Raw genomic sequence first — 27,589 nt, forward strand, 5'->3', positions numbered from 1 at the left:
GCCCGCGTTGATTAAAATACACTTTTATACACACGTTATTCTGATGTGCATGTATCTCTATAATTCCATTTCTAATTGCATTCAAATCAGATTCAAACACAACCGGACTTGTTACAAAAACATCAAATAGAAATTTTAACTGCTTCTTGCATCAAAGGACTAATTCTTACAAGCACAGGCCTCACACCTGGTCAGTTCCTTTTGTTCTTATATATACCCCTGATGCTAACAGTCTAAAGTTAATAAACCAGAAGCAGAAGAGGCAGCCTACCTTCTATGTCATCTGGAGCCGTGGCATAAATGTTAGAAAGGTTAAGCTTCAGTCTATCGTGGCACTCTCTATTTACTGTCAGACTGGGTGATATCACTAGATCTAGCATTTCCTTATACCTGAAGGAAAACAAAGGAAAAATATAATTTATTCATTAATTATGCATGCTTACTAATGATTCCATTTTTTCCCTAAGAGTATAAATATTAAAGCTGATTACCTAAACCCAGGCTTCATATAAATTCTACATAATAACATTCACCAAAGTTTTCATCAAAGGGAAATGCTGAATTAAAATGAAGTATTTGTTTCCTTGGAGATTACACCCATTTGATTAATGTTTCCCTCTCTTCCTGGATTTTGCCATCACAAAATTAAATTTCTGAATCTCTTAAATGCCGTCAGAACAAGCAATATATTTAAGTATTAGCCACGCCTCCTTAAGTATGCAGTGGTATCTGATAAGGCTCTGGGAATAAGAATTAAGGGCTGAATATTGAAGCTGAGGGCAGTTAACAATACTATCCAGCCTTAAGATACAACAAGAAGAAAGTTATTACTTGTGATGGGAGAGGTTCGAAGGTCCAGGTTAATCATGATAACTTTTGGATGTTTCTCTGAAAGCCACTCCAAACCTCTCTGCTGTTCTGACTATCAGGTGGCAAAGTTTCACAAGCACAGTCTCTCTCTTGAAAGTCACCTGACTTTGGTTAAGCTGGAAATCCACAGGAGCAATTGCTGTCATGTGGGGTTCAAGTTTTCAGATGAAACCAGATATATGTGTATCTCAAACATTCACACAATGGTAATAACAACAGATCAGATAAACTAGTTCAGATAAAATAAGGACCACCACCAGGAACATTGCTCAAAACACACACACACACACACACAAACACTACATTTCAAACTTAAGTGCCTAACTTCAAGCACCTACATTTTCAGAAGTACTCCCAAGACCTCCCTTTGAACTACAGTTGCTCGCCACCTTTGGAATTTTAGGCTCCTTATTTATGGGTTTAGGTGCTTAACTTTGGGCACCTAAGTTTGAAAATTTTGGCCACTGTGATCGGGGTAGACAAAACTAGGCATCCATGTGTCACATTAGAAAGGTGCAGGCAGTTTTACATAAAATAAGTTCATAGACATCAATCTCTTACAAAGATCGGCAGTAGGAATAAGCCACTTGTTTCCTGTGCAGACATGGAAACCTCCCCTAAGTTTTGAACTTTGAAGAAACCCAGTGGCCTACGAGGGAAACCCAGTGGCCTTAGAAATTCCAGAGCTCAATGGGTAAAGTTGAACTGTTTACAAAAACATGATACCATAGAAATCTGTTTTGCATTGTCAAATACACCAATTTATTCTGTAGCATTTGATTCAGGCCCCAAACAAACTATGCAGACCTAAGGATTCAAAGACTCTGCAATATTTTTTTTCCTTTGTACTTCGCAGCCATACAAGCAGCTTGCACCATTTGTCAGGCTTGTCCTCACTCCAGTCCCCGGAGGCTATAGCATTAAGAGAAAGCATGATTCAGAAGTGTTCCAGAGCAGGGACAGGGAGCAGAACCTGGAAGATGACAGCTGGGGTGGATAGGGAGTGGGGGGAGGGGAGGAGAGGTACTTCAAAAGGCTCCCACTGCCTTGAATGGATCAAAAGCATACGGAGGGTCCCAAGTCAGGACCTGAACCAGCTCACCTTTCTATTTACCACTGAACACATTGTTCAGCTAACTCAGCTGCGGACAACTCCCTGCTCCACGATAAGGATCTGTCTATTCAGTAGTATAAAGGCAGCAGATGGTGTGGCAGCGACTGTGGAACTGGCATTAAAATGCATAGTACAGTACACTTAGAATGTCATGAAGTTAAAACTTAGCAACATACAAATCTGAAGCCTGGACATTGTATTTCTGTTAAGCTAGACTAGGCACTTCCATTTGGTCTATTCTTTTTTCTTTTCTTTTTTGCTTAAGGGAAAATATCAGCATGTAAAGTGACCAGCCTGGAGAGATCAAGAACAATAAACTACGTACTTTTCATCTGAGCACTTCCAATCATTTTACAAACAGCACAAGCCCCTGGGAGTAGGTTAATATTGTTATATGCCAGGGTAAGCTAGGCACAGAGAGGCGAAGTGTGTTGCTCAAGACCAAAAAGCTGAGACTGAAACAGAATTCAGGAGTTCGAACTTCAAACTCCTCACTCTAACTACGCAGCAACTGCTCCCCATCAATTCATCCATTAGGGATGTGTACAGTGCCAACAATGGATACCAGATAGCTTGAATATTTGCATGGGATTTGGATACCAAAAATGTTCAGCCGCATCAACTCCATCTTCACAGCCCCTTCTCCCTTTCCTTCCTCCAACCTGACACCTTTGGCTTCCCCTCATCTGCCTCCCTGGACTGCCCACGCACACCATTACCTTCTAGTACAGTACCACACGTACAGAAACAAATCTTGTGCTTCAGCAAAGCCACCTAACTGTGCACAAACTGGGTAACTGAAATCAGCAGAAACTGGCCAAATCTGTATGTCCCCTGCTCCATAACTGCAGTGTCTTACAGATACTTTTATTAAAAAGAAAACCTCTCATGTACAGTATTAATATTTTGCATTTGGATTGCCCCTTTCACTTGAGGACCTCAAAGCATTTTACACAGCCTCAAAACAGCTTGGCAAGCAAAGTTAAATGCTGTTCTTGTTTTACACACGAGGAAACTGAAGCACAGCAAGACAAAAATCAAAAGATGTGTGTGTGTGTGTGGGGGGGTTAAATACACCCACAAATAATTGTCTGTGCAGTCAATTGCATTTAGATTTATCTAGCTATCTGAGTTATATGTGGGTGCAAAACTGGCCTCTGGCTTTAAAAATCTCTCCCTAAGTGACTTGTCCTAGGTCACAAAGTGAGTCAATGGCAGAGCTGGAAATGAAAACCACGAGTTCTGACTCTCTAACCTACACAATCCAGCGAACTACCCCGACAAAGGCAAACAGCACACTTTGAAGAAACAGTGAAATACACCCTGGTTCCACCATTATTAACAATAATAATCTCATAATGTATAACAGGAGAGCCAGTTACATTTTTGCATGACACACACAAGATTTTACATTTTCCTTTGGTTAGCAGTGTGATGATCTGTTGGATTGTCTTACATTCACTTGCACAAGCTCAAGAGCAAAGGCAAACATGGCTTCCCTCACTGCTTATGAGATGAAATATCCCCTTTGCTGCTTTTCATAACAATAGTGCAAGTTTCCTCTGTGCCACTCCAGCAACTTAAAGGGAGGGGAGATTTCCTGTGATCCCCCAGTTAGGAATTTCCCTAGTGGGGGAAACCTTGGCAGTTGGAGAGCTGGTGTAGCTAGCTCCCATACTTCTCTCTTGGCAATCCCTAGTCCAGAGGGCATGCCAAGGTGGGAAGGAGGACTAGCCAGAGTGTGATAGGCTCTGACTATCTCCAGAAAGCTGGCAAACCATTGGGAACTGTTGTCATCTTGTGCAAGTTAGAGCAGTCCCTCGGAACTAGGGAGCTGTAACTGACTCCCTTGCAGACCACTCCACTCTGCTGTGCCCAGTACAATGCAGAATCTGTCCCTGCGTATTTTAAGAATGCCAGTGACCAGAAGGCAGAGTCCTGAAATGTACTGGATAAGTTTAAAATATTGAAAGTGCATCCATTAGACAAATCCGCCGGCAAAGCCTTTAGGTTACTGTATGTTTGTCAGGCTTAACACTAGACTTTCTATTCCATTGTGAAGTGATGTCCAACTGTCTCATTTATATTTTAAAATCTCTACACCAGAATTAGGAAGGGGAGAAAAAAATATTTAGTTCCAGATCCCAGCCAAGATTGGGATGCTCTATACAATTTCTCAAACACCATGCACCCTTCAATGAACTCCAAAATCCCATTATTCCTGACACTGCCCAGATTGTTGCCAAGTGAATGGGAGCAGATGTTTAAAGGGGGGGGGATCTTTTATAATGATTAATGCACTCTAATTACATCATTGTTCAGGGATTTCATTAGCCATTGCCTGATTGATGATTTTTCTATTGTTTTTCCTCTGCTCGCTTTTGTAATACCAAAGTCATATCCCACTTCCCAGTATTTGCTCTTTATCACTTTTTTTTCAAATGTTTCAACTCCTGTTTTTCTTAAAATTGTATATTTTGGCATGTGCAAAAAGTTACTGCATGTAAAATGTGTATGTGTGTGCAAGTTTATGCTTTTGAGTTCTATTACCTCTCTCACACACAGTTACCAGTGTGTGCAAGTGTATCTTGCTAAAACAACATCTACATTTTGAAAATTTTATGCCAACAATCTAAAGAAAATCTTCAGTAAAACAGGGGAGCCTAGATGAACTTGGGCTCAACAAAATGACATCTGAGAGTGCAATCTGTGAAATGACGGGGTTTATTTATTTATTTAATACTGCAGACAACAGTTTCTGGGTTGAATAACATACAGGAGAATCAGCAGTAATGGTTGCTGGATCTGTGCTTTGATTAAAACCAGCAATGGTAGCATGTTGGGCTGAGAAACATCTGGAAGAGCTTTTGGTTTTTATAATCTTTAAAAAAAAGAACCATGTGTGAATTTGGTGCTCAGCTTTTCCATTAGAATCCCCTTCTCAAAAAGCAATATTTTGCCCTGAAAGTCGGCCCACAGTATCTCGGCCAAGAAGCAGAAACTTTTCTTTTACTAATGTTTAGAAAAAAAACTTTTCGGTCATTTTGAAGTTAGAGAAGCCAAATTAAACATTTTAAGGTTTCAGATTCTTGGCTGAGGTGCCAGGGTAACTTACAAATCACATTTTCTTTTACAATGATGTTTGAAGGCTGCAAATCCAGGCCCCAATTCAAGGCATTCAAAAACGTGCCTAAGATTAAGTAAGTGAGTAATCCTATCTCTATTCAGCAAAGCACTTAAACCCGTGCTTAAGTGCTTTGCTGAATTGGGGCCACAGCGTGCAGACCGAGCCAGACAAGCACTCTACTACTATGGTACTGAGGATAAGATAGATAGTATTCTGAAAAGGTGAAACCAAAAACCAGCCTAGATATTGCAGGTCAGATCCGATTGCGCCCCAGCTCTGCTCAGCACTGCCGAAAGGGAGGTGTGTGGAGGAGGGTTGTGGCTCTTTTGCGCTCCTTGGATCCCTAGGATTTGTTTGACCCTGGCATAACTTAGAGCAGCCCTCAAGATGCTTTAAAAGTTCCACTGATTTTAACACCTGCAGCACCACTAAGTGAGATTGGGGATGAGGGAGAGCTAGCTAGGCATTCCTATCCTGCCCAGGAGAATACTTGGTTGCCTGTTTGTGCAAAGCAGCTGGAAAAGGGACAGGATCTGGCTGTGTGTGTCTGCATACTTCACTTGCCTCTGAAATGCAGCTCTTTCAGGAGCAAGACTACAGCAGCGATTCTGGGCCAGCAGCTCAAAACAATACAAGTTTAAAAGCATGTCTGCAGAGTTACCAGGATTTTATTTTTTACAAGACAAACAGGATTTTGAATCCACCACAAGCAAGTGGGAGAGCAGTAGGGGGCCACGTTTTCACTGGGGTGTTAGCAGTAACCAGGACAATAGGCTAAGAGCAGTGGCCCAGTTGCCCAGTGATGAGTAGTGCATATCATGAAGGGTAAAGAAGGGCTTTCAATTGGTTGGCTTTACTATACGTGCTTCTGTAGCAGAGGGTCTTTAGAAGATCTGAATAAGGAGAAGCTCCTGGATCAGCTGAGGAAGGACATTCCATGGACAGAGGGCATCACTGAAGAAAATGCTGAGATATTGTGGGGGAAGCGGAGTATCAAAGGTGCTGTCAGTGGATGAGCGGATGAGGTGGGGACAAGACAGAAGGGAAGGAAGGAAGAAAGGTGGATCATTAGCTCTTTGAAAAAGTCAGCAAGATCCTGCAGAGAGAGGGAGGAGGGAGCAGGAGAGGGTTTTTAGGAGAGTCAAAGGTTGCAGAATAAGCTATGTGAATGGTGGAGAAAGGCCTGCCAAGAGATGGCAACAACCGTATGTGGGGATCCCCTAAAGAAATCTTAATTTTCTCTGGCTAGAGGCCAAATACAAGCTGAAACCACCAGATTTGCCTAACTACGTGCATGTGCCTGCAGAGAGCCCTGGGCAGGATCGGCACATGTCTAATCCTTTGCTTTGGCTTGCCTTGGGAGCGGAGGAATAGAAACAGAAGGAACATTTTTGTCTTTCTGCCCTGATTTTGTCTGGTTTTACTAACCTTGCTGATGAGTTTCACCTTCCTTCTCCTCCCAAACTGGGAAAAGGGTGACTCAGTAGACGTTACTAGCTTAAGACTACAGACTCGCAGGAGTTTTCATTGTAACAACCTAGAGAGCTTGATCTTCTGTCTTTCTGATTTCAGAGGGAAACATATTCTTGCTTGAAATGTCCTGGAAAGAGTCCCTCTGATTTCCAGACCAGAAGTTTGCAGCAGCTGAAGTAGAGGCCGTCCCCTCCAAAATACACCCACACAGGTTTTTTACAAGACTCAGAATGTATCATCATAAGACAACTGGGAAAACTTGTTAGTATTTATTATATATATTGAAACGAGCATGGTGTGCCGTATGCTATACAGAACAATATGGACCTCCAGCCAGTCCAAATGTTGTAATGATGCTGGATGCATTAAAAACATCTAAAAGGTGACAGGCAAAAAAGAAGAAAAATGGATCTCTGCTTCTTTATGATATATAAGAAGGCCTGAAAAGATTTTGTCCTTAAAGAAAGAAAAGGCCAGAGGTTCTACTTTCTTTTCCTTTCTTAAAAAAAAGTCTTGGGTAAATTTTTCGAAAGTTCCTAAATGATTTAGGAGCCAAAGTTTTATTTTTAAAAGTGACTTAAGCATTGAGGCCCATATCTTCAAAGGTATTTAGGCACCTACATCCCACTGATTTCAATGAGACAGATTCCTAAATCACTTGTGAAAATGGGACTTAGCACTTATGAACATTTTACCTTGTCTATACTGGGGGACTCTATGGTAGCTGGAGACCTAGTGAAATTACAATACCAGAAAAATTAAAACCTCAAAAGTTGAAAGAGGAAGAATTTTTTCAGGCAGACTTTGAAATGTTTGTTGCCTGTGTTTGTTAATGTATATTTAACTCCAATGCCCAATTAACACTTGGGAGAAAGCAACGTCTTTGATAGAGATTCAACATCCTGCGCCTTCATTTAGGTGGGAGAGTTCACTGTACACATCCTCTGAGGCCCTCCCCATGAACCCCTCCAGCAAAACCAGGAGAGGAAAGTGACACTATTGCTGATAATTTCCAAGGTAAGAATGAAAACAAGGAAAAATAGCTTTAAATGCAAAAGAAGTAGCAACACTTTATCAGGCCTTTTTTTCTGAATAGAAAAGCAGTAAAAAAGGGGCTCAGGCCCCGTTTTTATGTTTTCATTTAGGCTCCCATTTCTTACAGAATTTTAGTTCATTAATAAAAAGCTCCCAGGAATCCAGGCGTGGGCATCACTCACTGACCACCACAGGCATCACCATACAGCTCTCACATGTTTCTTTTAAATGCTTTGCTTCCTTGGATGACACTGCAGCTCAGACAGCTTTTCTGGCAGGATGTGCCTTCCTAAGAGCTTGTAAAATTATCAAACAGCTTGCAGCTTCTATACAGTTGCCAAATTTCAGCTCCTCTTCTCCACATCCTCCCACGCCAAACAAAAGTCACCGGCAGGGAACATCACCATTCCCCCTAAGGCATCAGCAATGGGAGGAATCCCAGTTCCCCTCTGCCTGGACACATCACAAAAGGGAGAATCTCCATGATCTCAAGCCCACTTCCCAAGTTATCAGCAGAGGGAATTCCCAGTACGGAAGATATTGGCTTCTCACTTCCACACACGTCAAGTGGAGGTGAGCAGTCCCCTTTCCTTTGTTGCTATGTTCGACTATGCATCACTCTAATATTTGCTCTCTCTGTAACAGACTCTCTGCTCCTCCCGCATCAGGCACTCAGCCATGTGAAAGTATTTCTCTCTCTCTCTCATATATATGAATCAGAGGATCCAGTGACGGAAAAGGACCTATTAGCTCACAAAGTCCAGCCCCCAATACAGCAGATAAATCCTTGCACTAAAGACCTGAACAAGCATAAAGTTAAACCTGAGCTGGCATAAATGCTTCTTCTGCAAGACTGACAATAAGCCGTGACGACGAGATATCATTTCAAGGTGACCCTGAGGGCACTGCAGCTTGGGCTGTTTTTATTCCTGAGAGATAGCTATCTTCTACTGACATGATCAAACTTAATGCAGTGGCAGATTTTTCATCTGATAATTCCCTGGACCATTCTAAGTACTAAAAGCAGAGGTGCTCAGAGAAGCTTCTGACTGTTCTGTAGGAACACAGATATGAAATTGAAGAACTACTAATTGTGGTATGAAACTGTTGCTTAAATCAGCCTCTGCATCAGAGGACTGGAGGATAGCTAATGTGACACTGATTTTTTAAAAAGGCCCCAGAGGCGATCCTGGCAATTACAGGCTGGTAAGCCTAACTTCAGTACCAGACAAGTTGGCTGAAACTATAGTAAAGAACAGAATTATCAGACACAGAGACAAACAAGATATGTTGGGAAAGAGTCAGCACAACTTTTATAAAGGGAATCATGCCTCACCAATCTATTAGAATTCTCTGAGGGTGTCAACAAGCATGTGGACAAGGATGATCCAGACAATATTGTGTACTTGGACTTTCAGAAAGCCTTTGACAAGGTCCCTCACCAAAGGCTCTTAAGCAAACTAAGCAGTCATGGGACAAAAGGGAAAGTCCTCTCGTGGATCAGAAACAAAGGGTAGGAATAAATGGTCAGTTTTCACATTGGAAAGAGATGAATAGCAGGGTCCCCCAAGGATCTGAACTGGGACCAATGCTGTTCAACATATTCACAAATGATTTGGAAAAGGGGGTTAACAACAAGGTGGCAAAATTTGCAGATGATACAAAATTACTCAAGATAGCAGTCAGTTTTGGATTAAACTAAGAGTTACAAAGGGATCTCACTAAACTGGGTGACTGGGCAACTAAAACGGCAGATGAAATTCAATGTTTATATATGCGAAGTAATGCACATTGGAAAAAATAATCTCAACTATACATACAAAATGATGGGATCCATATTAGCTGTTACCACTCAAGAAAGAGATATTGGAGTCACTGTGGATAGTTCTCTGAAAATATCTGCTCAATGTGCAGTGACAGTCAAAAAAGGCTAATAGAATGTTAAGAATTATTACGAAAGGGATAGATAAAACAGAAAATAGCATAATGCTACTATTTAAATCCATGGCATGCCCATACCTTGAATACTGTGTGCAATTCTGCTCTTCCCATTTCAAAAAAGATATATGAGAAGTGTAAAAGGTACAGAGAAGGGCAACCAAAATGATTAGAGGAATGGAACTGCTTCCATATGTGGAGAGATTAAAAAGTCTGGGACTATTAATCTTGGAAAAGAGATGACTAAGGGGGGGGATATGATAGAGGTCTATAAAATCACGATGTGTGGTGTGGGAAAAGTGAATAAGGAAGTGTTATATGAAGGAGTAAATAACACAAGAACTAGGAGCCACCAGGTTTACATAAACAAAAGGAAGTAGTTCTCCACACAACGCACAGTCAAGCTGTGGAACTCGTTGCCAGAAGATGTTGTGAAGGCCAAAAGTATAAATGTGTTAAAAAAAGAATTAGATAAATTCATGGAGGACAGGTCCATCGATGGCTATCAGTCAAGACAGTCAGGGATGCAACTCCATGCTCTGGGTGTCCCTAAACCTCTGACTGCCAGAAGCTGGGACAATACCACAGGAGATGGATGACTTGATAATTGCCCTGTTCTGTTCATTCCCTTTGAAGCATCTGGCATCGACCACTGCCAAAAGACAGGATACTTGGCTAGATGGATGACTGGTCTGATCCAGTATGGCCATTCTTACGTTCTCTCTCTTCCACAGCACAAAGCCAGGGCCTTGAGTAACTCTGTTGTGGGGTGCAAATGGCTCATGGGGTACCCAGGACTGTGAGTCACCTTGTTAACTCACCCCCAGGGAAAGGGAGTCTTTTTTATAGTATCTGAGTGTCAGATCCCTGGGCACTACCAGTCTTTCAGCCCCTCAAGCATTCTTCTCTGGGCTATGCCAGCCCTAGCTTCACCTTGCAGGTTAACAATGGGTGCACCCCAATCCCCGAGCCCCCCCTTGAATCGTTCTCCTGTGATTTCCAGCCCTTGACACTGGGCACTCAAAGAAATTCCAGATCCCCTGCACACAAAGGGGCAATGTACCCTAGTTTACCAGTTTTATCTTAAACCACCACTCCTGTAAACCACTTCGAACTTAGGAGCACTTATAATAAAACAGAATAAGGTTTATTAAAGGAAGAATATAGATTTAATTCGAAATAAGAGAGTGTGGTGGAAACAAGCCATTACAATACAAAACAAAACATCAGTCGCAAACCTTGGTCTATATCTTTCCTATCTAATAAAGTAGATTCTCCCCTGAAAGTTCAGTTAGTTGCAGAGCTGGCTCATTTCCTAATAACCAGGATCCAAAAGTTCATGGACATTTCCCCCTCCTCAGTGAATGGATCCAGAGTGTGTTTCCCTATACTCTGCTATACTGAAATCAATTTTTTTGTTTCTATTCACAGCCAGTGCAAAGCTCTGTCTGGTGTAACGTTGCTCTCAGAAGTTTTGATTGTTTGGTGGTGCCTCTGATGGTTTTCCACTGATAGTTTTGGGAGGGAGCAAGGCTGCTCAGTTGAGCCTTGTATTATCTTGCCGGCTGATGAGGGAGGAGTGACAACTCCCTCTTGCTTGGATGAGTCACCCTGGAGGCACATTACCTATTGGTGATTGATTTCTACTCTTAGTCCACAGAGCACACTTTGAATATAAATACTTCGTTCCTTAAATATTACTTGTACATACATCTCACAATGAAAATTTTAAGCCCTGTGCAATGTAATTAGTCTGACTAAGCCCCATGGTAGACACAATTTGGTAGACAGAAGAATTATTCCATTGACCTAGCTACTGCCTCTCAGAGAGGTGGACTTACTACAGGGATGGAAGAACCTCTTCTGTCGCTGCAGCATCTACGGTACAATGGAGCAGCTGCTTCCCTTTCTCTCCCTGTATCTTTCTGCTGTTTCTTTCCTCCACAACAGAGGAAGGCTAGGACAGCTTCCTCTGAGGCCAGTTGATCCTGTTTTTAAATCAGTTGGGGGGTACCTGAGAGTAATACAGAGTGCTCCTCCCACACATCCAGGATGAGGTGTACTGCTTCTGTCCCATTCTGAACTCCTACCACCCACAGACTGCAGGACATCATGCACCCAGGTCACTGACAGGCCAGCACAATGATTTCTGCCAATACAAGTACAATTACGGTGACAATGGCAGGGTTTGTTAATAGCTTTCCTATTAAGCAATTAAGTCAAGTGCCCAGACAAAGTACATTAACCTGCAAAAAAAAAAAAAAAAAAAACAAAAACCATTATATCTGTCCAATATTTTTGAATATTAACATTTGATAAGCATGTCTGGTCTGTTAAATATGCATAGGCAGAGATTTCACTCAATTTAATAAAATCACTAAAAATAATAGAGGTGTTATAACGATGCTCCCTCTGTAATATGGTGACACTGTGCTAAATAGAAAGAATGACTCCATTCCTGTATAATGTCTCTTTAAACAAAAGCTCACTATTGTAATGATTGTTTTGTTTCTGATATTTACATGGCAAGGATTTATAAACTTGTTAGAACTTCCTAAATAAATAAATGGTTTTTAAAAAATCAAGTATCCTACGGACTAAATCAACAAAAGAATCCACATGAAAGTCTTTCAGTGCCCTCTGAATTCATCCCAGTGGGCCCAGATATTGGAGGGCATCCAATACAACAGGAAACAGCTCCCACTGCTCTCACACACTTTCAACACCCAAATATACGGACAATGGAGTGCAGGTTTGCATTTTTGTAACTGGCCTAATGTTCATGCTTGGCCTTATTTTAACATTGATTTAAATATGTATTTGTATTCAAACTCCTCAGGGCAGGAGACCATCTTTTATTTTGTCATATACTTTACTGAGCACATTACTTTAATATTTATAACAACAATGCTTCTGACATTTCGCAGTCAACAGGAACAGACAGCCTATGATTTAATATTCCACAGTATTACTAACACTTTCTATAGACAAACTAATATTTTACAGTATTGCCAAATCATGCAATTTTATCACCAGTCTTGTGATATTTGGTATTTTTGTTAAAGCCCCTGTTACTGGAATAATGTGACTGTGAGAATCTCATCTTTCATTTTAATAAAACTCAATTTTTCTAGCCCTCATGTTAGTGGAGAAAAGCATCGGAACAAACTTTAATGGTTTAAAAGCCAGAAGGCAAATAAAAAGAATCAAAAATTATTTAAAGTCTAGTAATTTATAAGCCAATCTCATGATTTTTGAATGGTTGGGCTTGGCAAAACTGATTGTACATGTTGTCCCACCACAAGTTCTGAATTTCCCAAAGCGTTGGCTTGTTTGCCTTAGTCACCTCTTATGATTCCAGACCATTTCCCTATGTTTATGTACATCCTGTTTTTTCTTGCCTCAGGCCTGTAGCTTAAACAAGATAGACAGTTTTCCATGTAAATAAAATGCCCATCTTTCTTTGCGCAAAGCTACCTGGCACCCCTTCTTTCTATACACCCTACCTGAGACTCTCAATCCCCACACCTGCCTTGTGGTCAGACAGAGCAAAAGAGGGGTGTCCATTCATTAACAGAGGCCATAACTGGACGATGATCCTCTGTACACTTCCTGCAATTAACGTGTGAAAGAGATTGGAGGAAGATAGACCAGAGGATGCATCAGCACTTTCTGGTTGATTAATCCAAGGTATGCTTGGGACTAAACTTCCCAAGAAAATTTAGTGTATATAAAACAAACAAGCCAACTCAGCCAACCGTGAATGTTTGTTACGAAGTAAAGGGAAAATTCCCTTAGGAGACACAGTCTGAGGTTTGAAAGATAACTTGGAAGTAAGAGCAGAGCTGATCCTTGTTCTCCGATTGAATATAGTGAAGTAGCACTTGAAAGAGACTGGACTCGAAATGAAACAAACAAAAAAGTCTGGTTTGAAAGCAAAAAAAAAAAAAAGTGTTTCTTTTAAAACGTTGTGAAATGCTGCACTGCAGTGTGTAACACTAACAGCATTTTAAACACTGGATGTCACAATGCAACATAATAAAAGCACAACTGCAAGGATACACAGGGAGGTGGATGCTTGGAGTCCTTCAAAACAAGGATAACATTCTCCTCAGACACTCACATGGAGGCTCTGTCTTCAAATAGCCTGTTCTCCATACGTGCACCAAAACACTGCATCCAGCCTCAAGCACTCAAAAATCATGAGATTTAAAATAAAAAATAAATACATTTTGGACTATTTTCCTTCTGGTTTTTTAGTCGTTAAGGTTCATGTTATCTTGTTTCTCTACATGCTTATTTACAATAAAACACCTCAAATCTCACAAAATAGCATGACTCCAGGAGTTAGTGCATTAAGAAAAACACCAAGTGCCAAGAGATTTGCAAAATACCCTGAGAAGTGGCAACACTGACACATGCACCAAAGTACTCCATCTCATGCTGTCAATCTGCGGAGGATTTCATCCAAAAAATCATCTGTTTCTCTTATATCATTACTATTTTATCTAGTACTTAATGAATATTAGAAGGTGAATAATACTTTGAGAAGCTAATCCAGCTATCAGATCTTCATAGTTTAAGTGGTCATAGACATCACTGGGATGCAAAATTCAAAGTAGAACAAAAACTCTTCATCCAATGAAGAGTTTCTGCTCATTCAGAAAGATCAGGTCTGTTTCACTTGTGGAAGTGAACAGTAGAAAGAATCATCTATGGCAATGCTGCATTCCTATATGCAGAGGACTTTCTAAGGAGAAAGTTCTCTCACCTATCAGACTCTATGGAAAACTATTGTCTTGTCAACACACAAGTTGTATCACTTTAACTACAATAGTTAAAGCACTGCAACTCCCTAGTGTGGATGCAGTTGTGTCACTATAAAGGTGTTTTATACCATAATAGTTATTCTCATACAAAGCATAGGAATAAACTATGCTTGCATAAATTACCTTTATACCAGCATAACTGTGTCCATATTATGGCTTTTACTGATATGACTTTTTGATTTTTTTTTAACTGAAATAATTAGACCCCTCACTGAAATAGTTATACTGGTAAAACTTTTAAGTGTAAACCAGGCTTAAAAGCCACTGACAGAGCAGAGCAGAAAATGGGAAAATGTTCTGCTAAAGTTTTCAAACCTTTTTTTGTCAACATTTCAAACTTTCCCAGCCACTGAACTTGTTTTCAAACAGAAAGTAAACATTTCTACTTTCACAGATACCAAGGTTTTACTTTGGCCTTGTCTACACTGCAGAGTGTTGTCAACAAAAGTTATTCTGCTTTAATTAAACACTTTAATTAAACCGCTGTTGCATGTCCACACTATGCTCCTTGTGTTAGCAGAGTGCATCCACACTAGCAGCTCTTGCATCGACACAGAGAGCAGTGCACTGTGGGTAGCTATCCCACTGTGCAACTGGCCGCAGAGTGCTTTGGAAAGGGTTTGCAATGCCTCATGGGGCAGGTAAAGTGTCACATGATGCAGGTTTCTCAATCCCATCCTTCCATGGGAATCCTACTAAATTGCTAGTTGCTTTTCAACTGAAGTGTGGAGGGGTCGGAGAGAGAATGTGTGACAGGAAGCTTCGGGGTGGGGGGGGGGTGTTGGGGGAATGTGAGTGTATTGGCATGTTGTCTCTAAGTTCAGACAGCTCCTGCCTGTCTGCCTCTGTGTTCATAGTGCGGGAGACAGCACCATTCCATGTTAATGATTTGCTCTTTGTTGCTGGAGCTGAGCAGCATGTTTAGCTGTCAGAACTTTCCGGAGCTTTGAAATGGGAGCGATGCATGCCTGTGTAGCAGGCATGCAGGGCAGCCGAGTTCAAAACAGTGAATAGAGCTGACACGGCAGGCATTGTGGGATACTGGGAGAGGCCAGTTATGGTGATATAACGAACGGCAGCCTCTACACTGATGCTTTGTCACTCTAGGTTTGCTGCAAAAAACTTTATGCTTCTCGTCGAGGAGCTTTTATTTTGTCACCAAAACTGAAGAGTTTTGTTGCCAAAAGTGGCATTGCAGTGTGTATACCTCCACTGTTTCGTCACCGAAAGCTGCCTTTTGGTGACAAAACTCTGCAGTGTAGACAAGGCCTTTGCTATTGCAGGCACGTGTTCTTCACTCGACGTCCCAAGCGCTCATGTTGGCTAAACCTGCATTTGTGACTGTGTGAAGAGGACTCTGACTCCGTTTCCTCTTCATTTCTTTAATTTAGGGTTGGCAACTTTCTAATCTCAGAAAACAAATCACCCTTGCCCCATCCTCTGCCCTTTCTCTGAGGCCCCACCCCCACTCATTCCATCCCCCCTCCCTTTGTCACTCGCTCTCCCCCATCCTCGCTCACTCACTCATTTTCACCAGGGTGGGGATTGGGGTGCCAGGTGTGGGAGGGGGTGAGGGCTCTGGCTGGAGGTGTGGGCTCTGGGGTGAGGCCAGGGATGAGGGTTTTGGGGTGCAGGAGGGGGCTCCAGGCTGTGGCCAAGGGGTTCGGAGTGTGGGAGGGGGCTCCAGGCTGGGACAGGAGGTTGGGGTGCGGGAGGGGGTGAGAGCTCCAGCTGGGGATGCGGGATGGGCATGATGGGGTTTGGGGTACAAGAGGGGGCTCCGAGCTGGGGCCGAGGAGTTTGGAGTGCAGGAGGGGGCTCAGGGCTGGGGCCGGGGTTGGGGTGCGGGCTCCAAGCGGTCCTTACCTCAGGTGGCTCCCGGAAAGCAGCAATATGTCCCTCCATCTCCTAGGCCGCAGTTCCCGGCCAATCGTTGTGCAGCCAGTGCTCGGGGTGGAGACAGCGCGCACAGCCCTCGTGACCACCCCTTCACCTAGGAGCCAGAGGACATGCTGGCAGTTTCCAGGAGCCACGCAGAGCCGGGCAGGGAGCCTGCCAACCCGTCTGTGCCGGCAGCAATATCAACTGGACTTTTAACGGCCCAGTCAGCAGTGCTGATCAGAGCCGCGAGGGTCCCTTTTCGACCTGGGTGTTACCTTCATCCTTTGGACAAAGCACAGTGAGGGAGCAGTACTGGATAACACAGGGTTCAACATCAGGGACTTGGTCCTTCAAGATTCTGAGTACTCTGACCCCCTCCAACAAAATGTTTGCTAAGCCCCATTGCAGTCAACAGAGCTACATATGGCTGTAAAGCTAAGCACATGTGTAAGTGTTTGCAGGACTGGTGCCTTACCCCTCTCATTAAAATGTATCTTTTAAGGTTTCACAGAGTTAAGCAATTACACTAAAAGAGAGAAATTAAGAAGTTTAGGGAAGTGAGGCCCTCTCTATACATGTGATTAGCCCCGATTCTGCCATGCAGAGCCAGAATCCAGTGCCGCTTCACCAGAGCAATCCCTAAATCTAGACAATTAAACCTGTGATTTCAGGAGCGTACCTCCATTTCAAGCACAAGTGACCTCAGCCAGTGCAAATCACAACTTTCCTTGTCTATGGTTGGGGGTTTGTTCGCACCAGCACAGCGATATCTGTAGCTGAGTCCCAAATACAGCTGGACAAGGCCTGAGATTATACAAATCTCATCTGCAAATATGTTAAAAAAGAGAGTTAATAGAGACAAAAAGGCATAGAAAAGCTGTTCAAGATGGCAGACTGTGCAGTGGAGAAGGCTCTTGCAGCAGCAATACAGAGACAGTGTGAAGGTACAGAAAAGAAGCCAGCACTAGACAAGCAGAGGGAAGAGAGAGCTGAGGAGAGAGTGAAAGGTCCCTAGGGTTGGCTGTAGAAAATCCACAGAGGAAGGGTAAATAGATGGAGCAGCCTTTTCATTTTTGGGAAGTTAGGCACATTATTTGTACAGAGAGAACCCGTTTCCAGATGTGTGCTCCTTCCAGGGGGTCTGAGTTTTTGTTTGCAAACAGAACAATAGTAGTAGAACTTCAATTTTCCTTTGGCTACTTTGGCAATTGAGAGTAGGAGGAGGGGGGGCGGGGCTGGATGGTTTCTGAGCACCAAGAGGAATGAAGAATGTGTAACTCAGTGAAAGTTGGGCCATTAGGTGGAACAAAGGCCAAAGTGAAACATTTTCCAGGAAGTTTGGTGTCAGAATGTTTTACCTTGGGGAAGGGAGGCCCGCTGCAGGGAGTGCCGAGGGCCGCCTTTCTTCTCAGATGATAGCTTAGGTTTGTTGTGGGTTTGAATGTGCACAGGTTACCCATAACCATTCATACCAGCCAGCTCCAAAGGGACAACTCTTGATTCACATGTTCATGATGCATCATTTATGCAGATTTCCCATGGCAGTTTGCACTGAAAAAGGAAAGCAGCAGAACACACTTGCTCAAAATATAGAGCACCTCTGTTCATCAACCCACAGAAAAGAATGCATATGAGAAAGGGAGGTGTTCCAAACTAAACACAAGACAGGTTTATTCTTATACAAGAGAGAGTATATAATAGTCTACACTAAGAAGCAGTGTAGTCCAGTGGCTCATGCATTAGACTAGGACCCAGGAAACTTGGGTTCTATTCCCTGCTATGCCATTGATCAGCACTATGATAGTGGACAAGTTCTTCACCTCTGTTATCTTTTCTTCTCATCGTGTGTCTTGTTTCTTTGGATCGTAGATCCCTTGGACAAGCACCATCTCTTACACAGGTATGTGCACAAGCAGCCCCTGGGCTCTAGTTACCACTCTAGTACAAATAAAAATAAAGAAAAAGAGCCACATTCCCCCAAAGGCTGCAGTGTATCTTTAACCTAATTCAAGGCAGGTTCATTTCATTCTTGCAATCTACCCTGCTTCTATGGACCTATTTACCGTGCTGTTTAATAAACACAAGTATTTGCTGCAGCAATATTGGGGAAGGTGTGGTACATGCCGTCAGTCCAATACAGAGCAGCTGCTTAAGAAGCACACTCAGTAATTATTGAAGAAAATGTTGCTTTCAAGCGAGCATTCCGCTGAGTGCTTCTCAGGAACAATGCTCTACAACTTTTTCCCATTCACACAGCACAGCTTTCAGAGTAGAAGCCGTGTTAGTCTGTATCCGCAAAAAGAACAGGAGTACTTGTGGCACCTTAGAGACTAACAAATTTATTAGAGCATAAGCTTTCGTGGACTACAGCCCACTTCTTCTGGGCTGTAGTCCACGAAAGCTTATGCTCTAATAAATTTGTTAGTCTCTAAGGTGCCACAAGTACTCCTGTTCATTTTACAACACAGCTTGACGAAGGAGGGCAATTTTGTGACTAAAGTGAATAAATGGGCTTCAAGATAAGTAGGCTCTGACACAAGCTCTCTGTGCGACTCTGGCTAAGTCACATCACCTTTCTGTACTTCAGTTTCCTCTTCTGTGAAATGGAGGTAATATCTCCCTGAATTACAGGGATGCTGGAATGGTTACTTGTTTGTAAAGCACTTCAGGATTCTTGGATGAAAGGTGCTACAGAAATGCAAACATCAGTTTGTTTTGAATAATCCTTGATGCAGTGCCTGTCAAATTGCTTTAGTGAAATTAAGGGTGGCGGATCTTACATAGTAGAAGTTATAGAAAACCATGGTATAAATATATTAAATGTTAAATAAATGTGAGGTGTTAAAGAAAGTCAGTGACATACCAAACAGTAGTATACATAGGCTGCTGCCAGAATTTTAACCACCATGGCTGAGATTTTCAAAGGAGTCAAAGGGAATTTCAGTGGGAGCTGAGGAAAAAACTCCCTTCAGATTCTTTGAAAATCTCAGCCCATTTGTCTAGATGTGCTTTAAGACATCTGTGGCTGGTCTGTGCTCCCTAGGGTGACCAGATGTCCCGATTTTATAGGGACAGTTTCGATTTTTGGGTCTTTTTCTTATATAGGATCCTATTACCCCTCACCCCCGTCCCGATTTTTCACACTTGCTATCTGGTCACCCTAGTGCTCCCACGATTGCTCTCACTGGTGGAGCAGACCTGCTAGGGGTAGTAATGGTGGGTTATTTTAGGGGGAAATGCTAGGGTAGATAACCTGTCCAGGTATAGTTCCTGCTCTTGGTGCTTACTGGGACAAATCATGAATGCTGGTGATTTGGCGTGTTCAGTGGCGGACTAGCCGCTGGACCGATGGGGCCCCTGCCCAGGGGCCCCGGCCAATTGGGGTGGCCCAGAAAAATAAGCACCTCCACTACCCGACCCATTCCACCCACCTGCTGCTCCTGCTGGGGAGCAAGGTTGGGGCGCAGGGGCTTTCCCCGTTCTGCCCACCCACTGCTTCTGCTGGGCAACTGGGTCGGGGCGTGGGAAACCCCTGTGCCCCCACCCCAGTCCCCGGCAGGAGCGCCGGGCAGGGCGGGGGGGGGGGGCAGGACAAGCCCCTACACCCAAGCCAAGGGAGTTTGCCCAGCAAGAGCGCAGAGAAGGCGAGGGTGGGGGAATTGCAGGCGGAAGGGATGGGGAGGGACCCCCACTTGCTCTGGCCCAAGGCCCCACAAAACTATAATCCACCTCTGGGCCTGTTTCTTCTTAGTTGTACTGGAAAAGTTTTTATCACCTATGAAAGTCATTGTGGATTTCATCATTAGCCTGAGAGTGGCTTTATCAGAAATCTGTCCAAAACCTCGAATAAAACAATTTATTACAAAAGGAAAGTAATAAAACAGGACATTCCTCTAGATGGCCCAAGGTAACAAGGTGTCTGTCACAACTTAGTTTCTGCTTACAGCTCTGTCACTGGCTGATTGTGTAGCCTTGGGAAACTCACCCAACCTCTATGCCTACATTAATGCTTCTGTAAAACACAGAAAACACAGTATCTCTAAAATTAGCTCTTTAGTGCAAGTCCTCTTATTCATTTTATGAAATTTTTTGTCAAAAAGATATATATCACTGGACTTGTTCTGTAAGAATATCTTTAAAGCATCTGACTTGCTTTTTGGCAGTTTTCAGAGTCAGCAGCTACCCCACCCAACTACTGAGGCAGGATAGGGCTGTCCTTTTAAGGGCAGGCCTAATCCAGCACATCCCTGCTCCAAATTCTGGCCCTTTAAAAGCACTGGCATTCTGGGATCTGTAGTCCTCCAGAGGCTACGGTGACTGTAGGCTGCTGCAAGGCATGCTGGGAAAAAGCTGTAGGGAATATAAGCAGCACCTGATCCTCTACAGAGGTAGAGGATAGCAGGGAAGTTCCAGTTCCAACTCCAACCCCGAGAGTGATGGAAGAAAAGAGATCTGGAAAAGGCCTGTGAAGACAGAGTATAGAAAGATCTTGGGGAGGTGTGAAGGAAAAGACCTAGGGAAATAGTGTTGGTGTAGCCTGGAGGCTTGATGATGCTTATGGCCCCCAAGGCCAGAGCTTCTGGAGAGGATGGGAGAAAAAGTCTTCCTTATTCCCTTGCTACAAAGGAGGAGACCAGGACAGGTCCTCAGGGTGAAAGACTATTGTGCCTGGGGAGGGCTGTTTATTTGGTTTGGACTCATCCTTGCCCTGGAAAGGTTGTGTGATGAGGAACACTTGCCCCACACTGGAATGAGAAGGGTTGTGGGTTGAGGAAGCCATGTCCCCTTTACCTTACTGGGCATGCTCCAGGTGCACTGGTATAAGAGGGAGCAGCTCAGCTCAATTGGGACTGACTGCTGGGGAGGAAGGATGTGCCCCGTTGGCTCCAGCTGAGGATCCCCTGAAGCCAGAGATCCCCTGAAGGCACCTACAGGACCCTGGTGTGTCAGGAGTTGCCAGGGACAGTAGAGATGCCTGGACTGTAGCAATGGGAACTGGTCGGAAGCAGCCCAGGGGAATTAGATAGTGGTTCGGTTACTGAGCTGGTGTTTTGAGTCAGCGTGTTTTGGTCAGAAACTCCCCAATGACTCAGTGGCATGTGCCCCTGCTGCTACCAGGGCCTTTGGCTGGAGTCCAGTGTAGAGGGAGGGCCTGGACCCGCCACATCAGGACTGCCACCCCCTCCTTGTGTGGCAACCCCCTTCCCAACTGACTTTGGCTGCTAGGACTTACTGCCCTGTCTTCCTGGGGCAAATGTACTGATTGTGGCTACTAGGCCTTACTGTCCCGCTAAGAGGCTTGAGCCTATTGACTTTGGCCATTGGGCCGAACTGCTCAGTTATTAGGGGCAAATACATAGACTCTAGCCATTACGCCTCACCACCCTGCTGAGAAGGGCAAATATATGGACTTTGGTGGCTAGGCCTTACAGCCCTGCCAACTGGGGCAAATCTATTGATGTTGGGCAGTGGGCCCCACTGCCCTGCAAACCAGAGTGGATTTACTGATTTTGGCCAACTCACTGCCCTGCTAAGAAGGGCAAATCTATAGACTGACTACTAGACCTTACTGTCTCGCTAAGAGGGGTGAACCTATTAACTTTGGCCATTGGGCAGTACTGCCCAGCTCTTAGGGGCAAGTACGTTGACTCTAGCCATTAGGCCTCATTGCCCTGCAGAGAAGGGTGATCCCGTGGACTCTGGCCACTAAACCCTACTGCCCTGTCTCCCAGGGGTGATTGTACTGATTGTAGCTACTAGGCCATGCTACCCCGCAAACAGGGGTGAATCTATAGATGCTGGCCATTGGGCTGCATTGCCCTGTCTCACTGGGGCTAACTTACTGACTATAGCCACTGGGCCTTACTGCCCTGCTCACAGGGACCAATTTGCACTTGCCCAGCACTGGACGGGGTCATCCCCAACGCTGTCACAGGAGGACTTTAGTTTGGTGAGAGGGTTAAGTCATCCTACCAACCTGGGGAAGACCATCCTGAAGGGCAATCTGAGACAGTGGATTCATCTCTGTGCCAGAGGGGTAAGATGTACCATTACACTTACTAATACTCTACTTTGGCTAAGGAAACCCCTAATGCTAGTCTTAAAGTCGATGCTGTAGGTGATGCCCTGTATATCCAAGGGGAATGCCAGATACAGTAGTGCCTTTAAAACTGAGTTACATTCAGGGACAGCAAGTACAATCTACTGCATTTTAATAGTGTGTCTAAAGACCCTGTACTGTTTTGACTCAGAATAGGAGTCTGGAATTTATGCATCTTACCCATCCCTCAGTTCTTCATGTGAAGAAATTGTGGCAGTCCATTAATATATTATGGAATAGCAAGGAGTATAAACCCCTAGCTCCCAAAAGCTGGTTCTCCTAATTGCTCATTTTCTGTTAATAGTCTGATTTCCTCCCCTCCCCCCCCCCCGCCCCCCATGGCTTCCTTGCTGTGGTCTTTGTTAAAGCATCACTAAATCAGAACTTGTGGTTCGAGTGCATTGAGTAATTGCTGATTAAGCATGTTCATGGGAGCAGTAGAAGGTAAAGTTCTTTTCATAGTTTGAGAATAGTATGGTAGGCAGGTGATTCTCCTGGAAGCTGTTTGACCTTTGTTTGGAAGGATTCTTTCCTCCCGCTTCTGCAAGACTAAAGAAGTCCATTCCACTGGGAGTCAAGAAACCTGGACCCCTGTCCTGGTTCTGCAGATGACTTGCTGTGTAACCTTGGTCAAGTCATTTAGCCTCGCTGTGCCTCTGTTTCCCTGCCTGTAAAATGGGCATAATCTTCCATCCATCTTGGTAAATGTTTTGGATGAAATTGCTGTTTTACTGTTAAGGATTACTGTAATAGTGAGTGCACAAAAATGTAGACTGTTCTGTGGTGAATCATGGATTTAGTGCTTAGAAAATCTGCTATCATGTCCATTCAAACTAGACAGACCTATTGCCTTACCTTTCATTCCCTCCCTGCTTTGAACATCCTTAGTCATGACCCTGGTGGATAAAGCTTTGTATGCTATTTCATAGCAATGGCTTTCAAGATGAATTCGGATACAGTTGGTACTACACCTCTACCCCGATATAACGCTGTCCTCAGGAGCCAAAAAATCTTATCGCGTTATAGGTGAAACCGTGTTATATCGAACTTGCTTTGATCCATCGGCGTGCAGTCGTCTCCTCCCCCCGCCCCCCGGGAGCGCTGCTTTACTGCATTATATCTGAATTCGTGTTATATCGGGTCACATTATATCAGGGTAGAGGTGTATATACTATTAAATAACCCAGCAGGTCCCTCAGAGTGCAAGTCCTGGAGCTAAAGTTAATCTGTCCCTGAATGGCAAGCCCTGAAGCTATTCAAATTTGCTTTCACTGTTTTGATTTAAAATATTTGACCTTCACTAAGACCCATGAATTCCACTCTCAATATATATAATTTTACAGTAAGTGAGCAAGGACTCATTCATCTCCTAGTGTTTCCTAAAATTCAATGAGATTATTTCTCAGTATCTTTTGTATTGGCTTTGAGTCAGGGCAGCAGTTTGGATTCAGCTGAATACTGTGAAGAAATGTTTAAACTTTTAATAAATCCACGCTAAGAACCTCCAACATTTCTCTGCCACAACCATTCTTATTTATTTGAAGAGAGCATGTGGTCTTTGAGCTGGAGAGTGCACCACCCTCTTTTCTTTATTTAAAAAAAAAAAAAAATCCTCCCTGTGGTCTTCATATCCTGGGCCAGACAGAACACTACTTGGTTACCAGAAATTGTGGGAGGGACACATTATCTAGAGGTTACAGCAGAGAAGTCTACGGCAGAACAACTCCAGGGTTCTATGCGCAGCTCTGCACCAACTTAATGGCCTTGTATAAGACATTTAATCACTTCTTCCTCAATTTGCATATGACCTAGCTCAGAATTGTTGTGATTAATTAGAACCATATATGCAAAAATCGCTTGCCTAATTTGCACACTTGAGTGGAATTGTGTGTACAAATTAATGCTGGGTCTTTAGCTGTCCATTTGCACACACTGTTTGGGCATGCAATACTGGCAACTATGCATGCATATCAGGCTTACAATTTCACAGGAAATTCAGTCGGGCTGCAGATTTGTCATGGCATTCTTATCAAAATCGTGGAGCAGTCATGGTAACTTTAGTAAAAGTCACAGGTTTAATGACTGTTCCATGACTTTCGACTTAAACACAAAATGCCCTTCAAAATCCTAGTACAGTGGTTCCCAAATTTGTTCCGCTGCTTGTGCAGGGAAAGCCCCCAGCGGGCCGGGCCAGGCCAGGCCGGTTTGTTTACCTGCCACATCCGCAGATTCGGCCACTCGCGGCTCCCACTGGCCGCGGTTCGCTGCTCCAGGCCAATGGGAGCTGCTGGAAGCGGCAGCCAGTACGTCCCTCGGCCTGCGCCGCTTCCAGGAGCTCCCATTGGCCTGGAGCAGCGAACTGCGGCCAGTGGGAGCCGCGATCGGCCAAACCTGCAGACGTGGTAGGTACACAAACTGGCCCGGCCTGCCAGGGGCTTTCCCTGCACAAGCGGTGGAACAAGTTTGGGAACCACTGTCCTAGTAGACTGTCGTTATCCTGCTCCACTGCCACCACCTCCTTGCTTCGCTAAGGGGGCAGTGACCACCCACAGCAACACCCTCCACCCCACTACCGCAACTCTAATTCCAGCTCGGTGAGAAGTGGAGACCCTTGGGGTGGGCAGGGTGGGGCTGGAAAGTAATCCTGCTCCCCACAGTGACAGCTGCTCGGTCCCAGGGTTGAGCGCAAGCCTGTCCTGCACTCACCTCAGCATTGGCAGAGATGGCTCCTGTGCCCCACAGAGGGTTGGCAGAGCCAAACCTGAGCAACGCTGCAACCCCATGCACCAGGTTGCAACACCTGGAGTAGGGAGCCAAGCCCAGCCACATGAGACACAGGAGCTGCCGCTGCAGGATGAGTGCATGGTAGGCTTGCTCTACAACCCCCTCTCCCCTCCTCACCAGGCCAGTCAGGCTTGCCTTCAGGAATGGAAGTCACAGCATCCATGACTTTTTCATCACCATGACAAACCTGTAGCCCTAATCATGAGCTTCCATCCTTTCATTTGGAGCTTCCATCCATTCTAATTCTTATTTTTAAATCAGAACTTCATTACCTAAGTGAATGTCTTGTCTAGAATATGTAGCCGTGCAAAAACAAATATTTATTAGTGCCGGTATTGTCAGTGGCAGAATTCTGGAGCATGAGTGGGGTGATGGTCACCTGGCATTACAATGGGATTGCCTTGATCCATATTGGGAGGTGAGAAAACAATGCACTATTCTTTCCTTTGTAAGCGAGCACATCGTGTGTAAGCAGAGACAAGTAGAGCATAACACAACTGTGTGTTTGGTGGGGAGAGCTCCATTAGATCAATAGCTCCCCTCGTGCTGTTCCTCCCATGGTGACTCACTGGAAGCAGTTTGATTCACATTGCGTCTCTGATGGGCCTTGTACTGATCTCGCATCAGTTTTTGGAGTAGCAGCCAAACAAATTATTTCATTGGCTATGTCTTCATTAGAGACCTTATGGTGGCACAGCTGTACCGATGTTCTATGCCAACAGGAGAGGGCTCTCCCATCAACATAGCACTATGCACACTGCCAATTATGTCAGTGTAACTTATGTTGCTCAGGGGTGTGCGTGTTTTTTTTCCACACCCCTGGGTGATATAAGTTATACCAACATAAATGGCAGTGTAGACATGGCCTTAAGTTGGTGTTGGTGAGAGCAGAATCAGGAAGCAGTGAGCTTTAAATTCATTCTCAGCGTACCCGGGAAAGGTTTCACCGGACTGATCACTGATGATAGTGTTGTCAACCAGCGAGCTCTTGGGGCACAGTCTGCAGTGACACTACTGCCCCAACCACTGCTAAATGCCAAAGCTCAGAAGATCCAAAAAGGAGAGGACAAAACTAGAAAAACCAACAACAAATATTCCAGGCTGACACAGTACACACAAATGAGCCTATTCCTCTTTGGAAAGTCAGTTCTGATAAAGAATGGTACTTCCAGAAGGTATTATTAAACAAAATCAAACAGGATCTGAATAACCTACCAAAGATTGCAGGGATACAAACACCTGAACTGGTTCTTTTCTGTAAGGATTGCATTTAAATGGTTTAATTAGCCTTCTTATTCCTTTCCCACCTTTCCTCATGCAAAAGGCCAACAATGCATCTTACAAACAGAACGCAAAGCAGTAACCAAAATGATGTTTGAAGAGGCTACAGCTCTCAATTACAGTAACAGACAAGGTGCTGGCAGTTTAGCCACTTAGCCCAAGGAATTTTATTACTAGCTGCTAGGTTTCTTTGACAAAAGGTGTTACCAGAATACAGGTCGCTAGTGAAGTCTAGCGCATAAGAAAACCATCCTTTTGGCAGCAGATATTCACTTTCACTTCCACACCAAATTGAACCTACAGAAAGCTTCTAGCTGGCTGTTAGCCAACCAAACCTTTGTGCAGAATCACAATTCACAGTGGATTGGGTTTACTCAAAGAAAATACAGATTTGTATGGAACAAAGAGAACGCACAGGTCTGAATTAGTCTCTCTTTTCAGGAGTTCTTTACAAGGGAATGTTGTACTGATGGATGGTGCTGAACCAGTGGAGACTGATGTTCTTTTAAAAATCCATATAACATCTTTAGGACTGACAACAGTGCAAGTTTTCCAGTCTGCTCTCAGTGTTTTTTTCACTGCTCTCCAGTTATTTTCCATGCTCATTGCAGGGGAGTGGGGTGATGGTTTTTGTGATGTGGACATCTGCTTGGAACAGGACTGATCCCACCAGTTTATTTCACATGGATAACCAGACTATCTGATAACTTTCATTCACTACTAATCTGTTAATCGTACTAATCTGTTGTACATTTGCACCAGGACCTCCAGAATGACAGCTCTATATTCCATCCCAAATTCCCATGTTGGCTCCTCAGGGCTCAAATTCTGGCTGCCTGGTGAAGATGGGCACAAGTCAGAAATGGGGGCCTGTGGTACAGAAGGTTTTCCACCCTGAATCTGGGCTACCACCAAAGCCAGAATAGCAGAGCCTTGCAGGCACATTCCAAAGCAGGCCTTAAGTATTGAGGCTCATGCATATGTCTGTCTGATCCTCAACGGTAACTCTGAAACCCTCACTGTTTTGTTTGTACTTGTTGCAGGAATAATCCTTGCAGGCAGCCATTGCTTGTAGGAATACAGAAGCACAATAAAACCTCCTTTACAGCATGCGTTGGCACATACTTGCAGGGCATTTCCATGGGCAGGCAGAACTT

General features: G+C 44.0%; 2 protein-coding genes across 5 annotated transcripts in view; one reads left to right on the forward strand and one right to left on the reverse strand.

Annotated features, from left to right (window-relative positions):
* Positions 1–27,589, forward strand: part of LOC128846308 (uncharacterized) — a 304,287-nt gene that overhangs the window by 117,356 nt on the left and 159,342 nt on the right. The gene's annotated exons all lie outside the window — the stretch shown is intronic.
* Positions 1–27,589, reverse strand: part of EYA2 (EYA transcriptional coactivator and phosphatase 2) — a 154,316-nt gene that overhangs the window by 96,491 nt on the left and 30,236 nt on the right. For 3 of the 4 annotated variants that reach the window (XM_054045313.1, XM_054045311.1, XM_054045314.1), the window contains exon 2: positions 272–390. In XM_054045313.1, the coding sequence (XP_053901288.1) occupies positions 272–380 (109 nt within the window). In that variant the 5' untranslated portion in view covers positions 381–390. Of the gene's footprint in view, positions 1–271; positions 391–17,625; positions 17,819–27,589 lie in introns of all 4 variants that reach the window. The other variant, XM_054045312.1, reaches the window with a different exon arrangement.

Source organism: Malaclemys terrapin, chromosome 12 (assembly GCF_027887155.1).
Source record: "Malaclemys terrapin pileata isolate rMalTer1 chromosome 12, rMalTer1.hap1, whole genome shotgun sequence".
NCBI classification, from domain to species: Eukaryota; Metazoa; Chordata; order Testudines; family Emydidae; genus Malaclemys; species Malaclemys terrapin.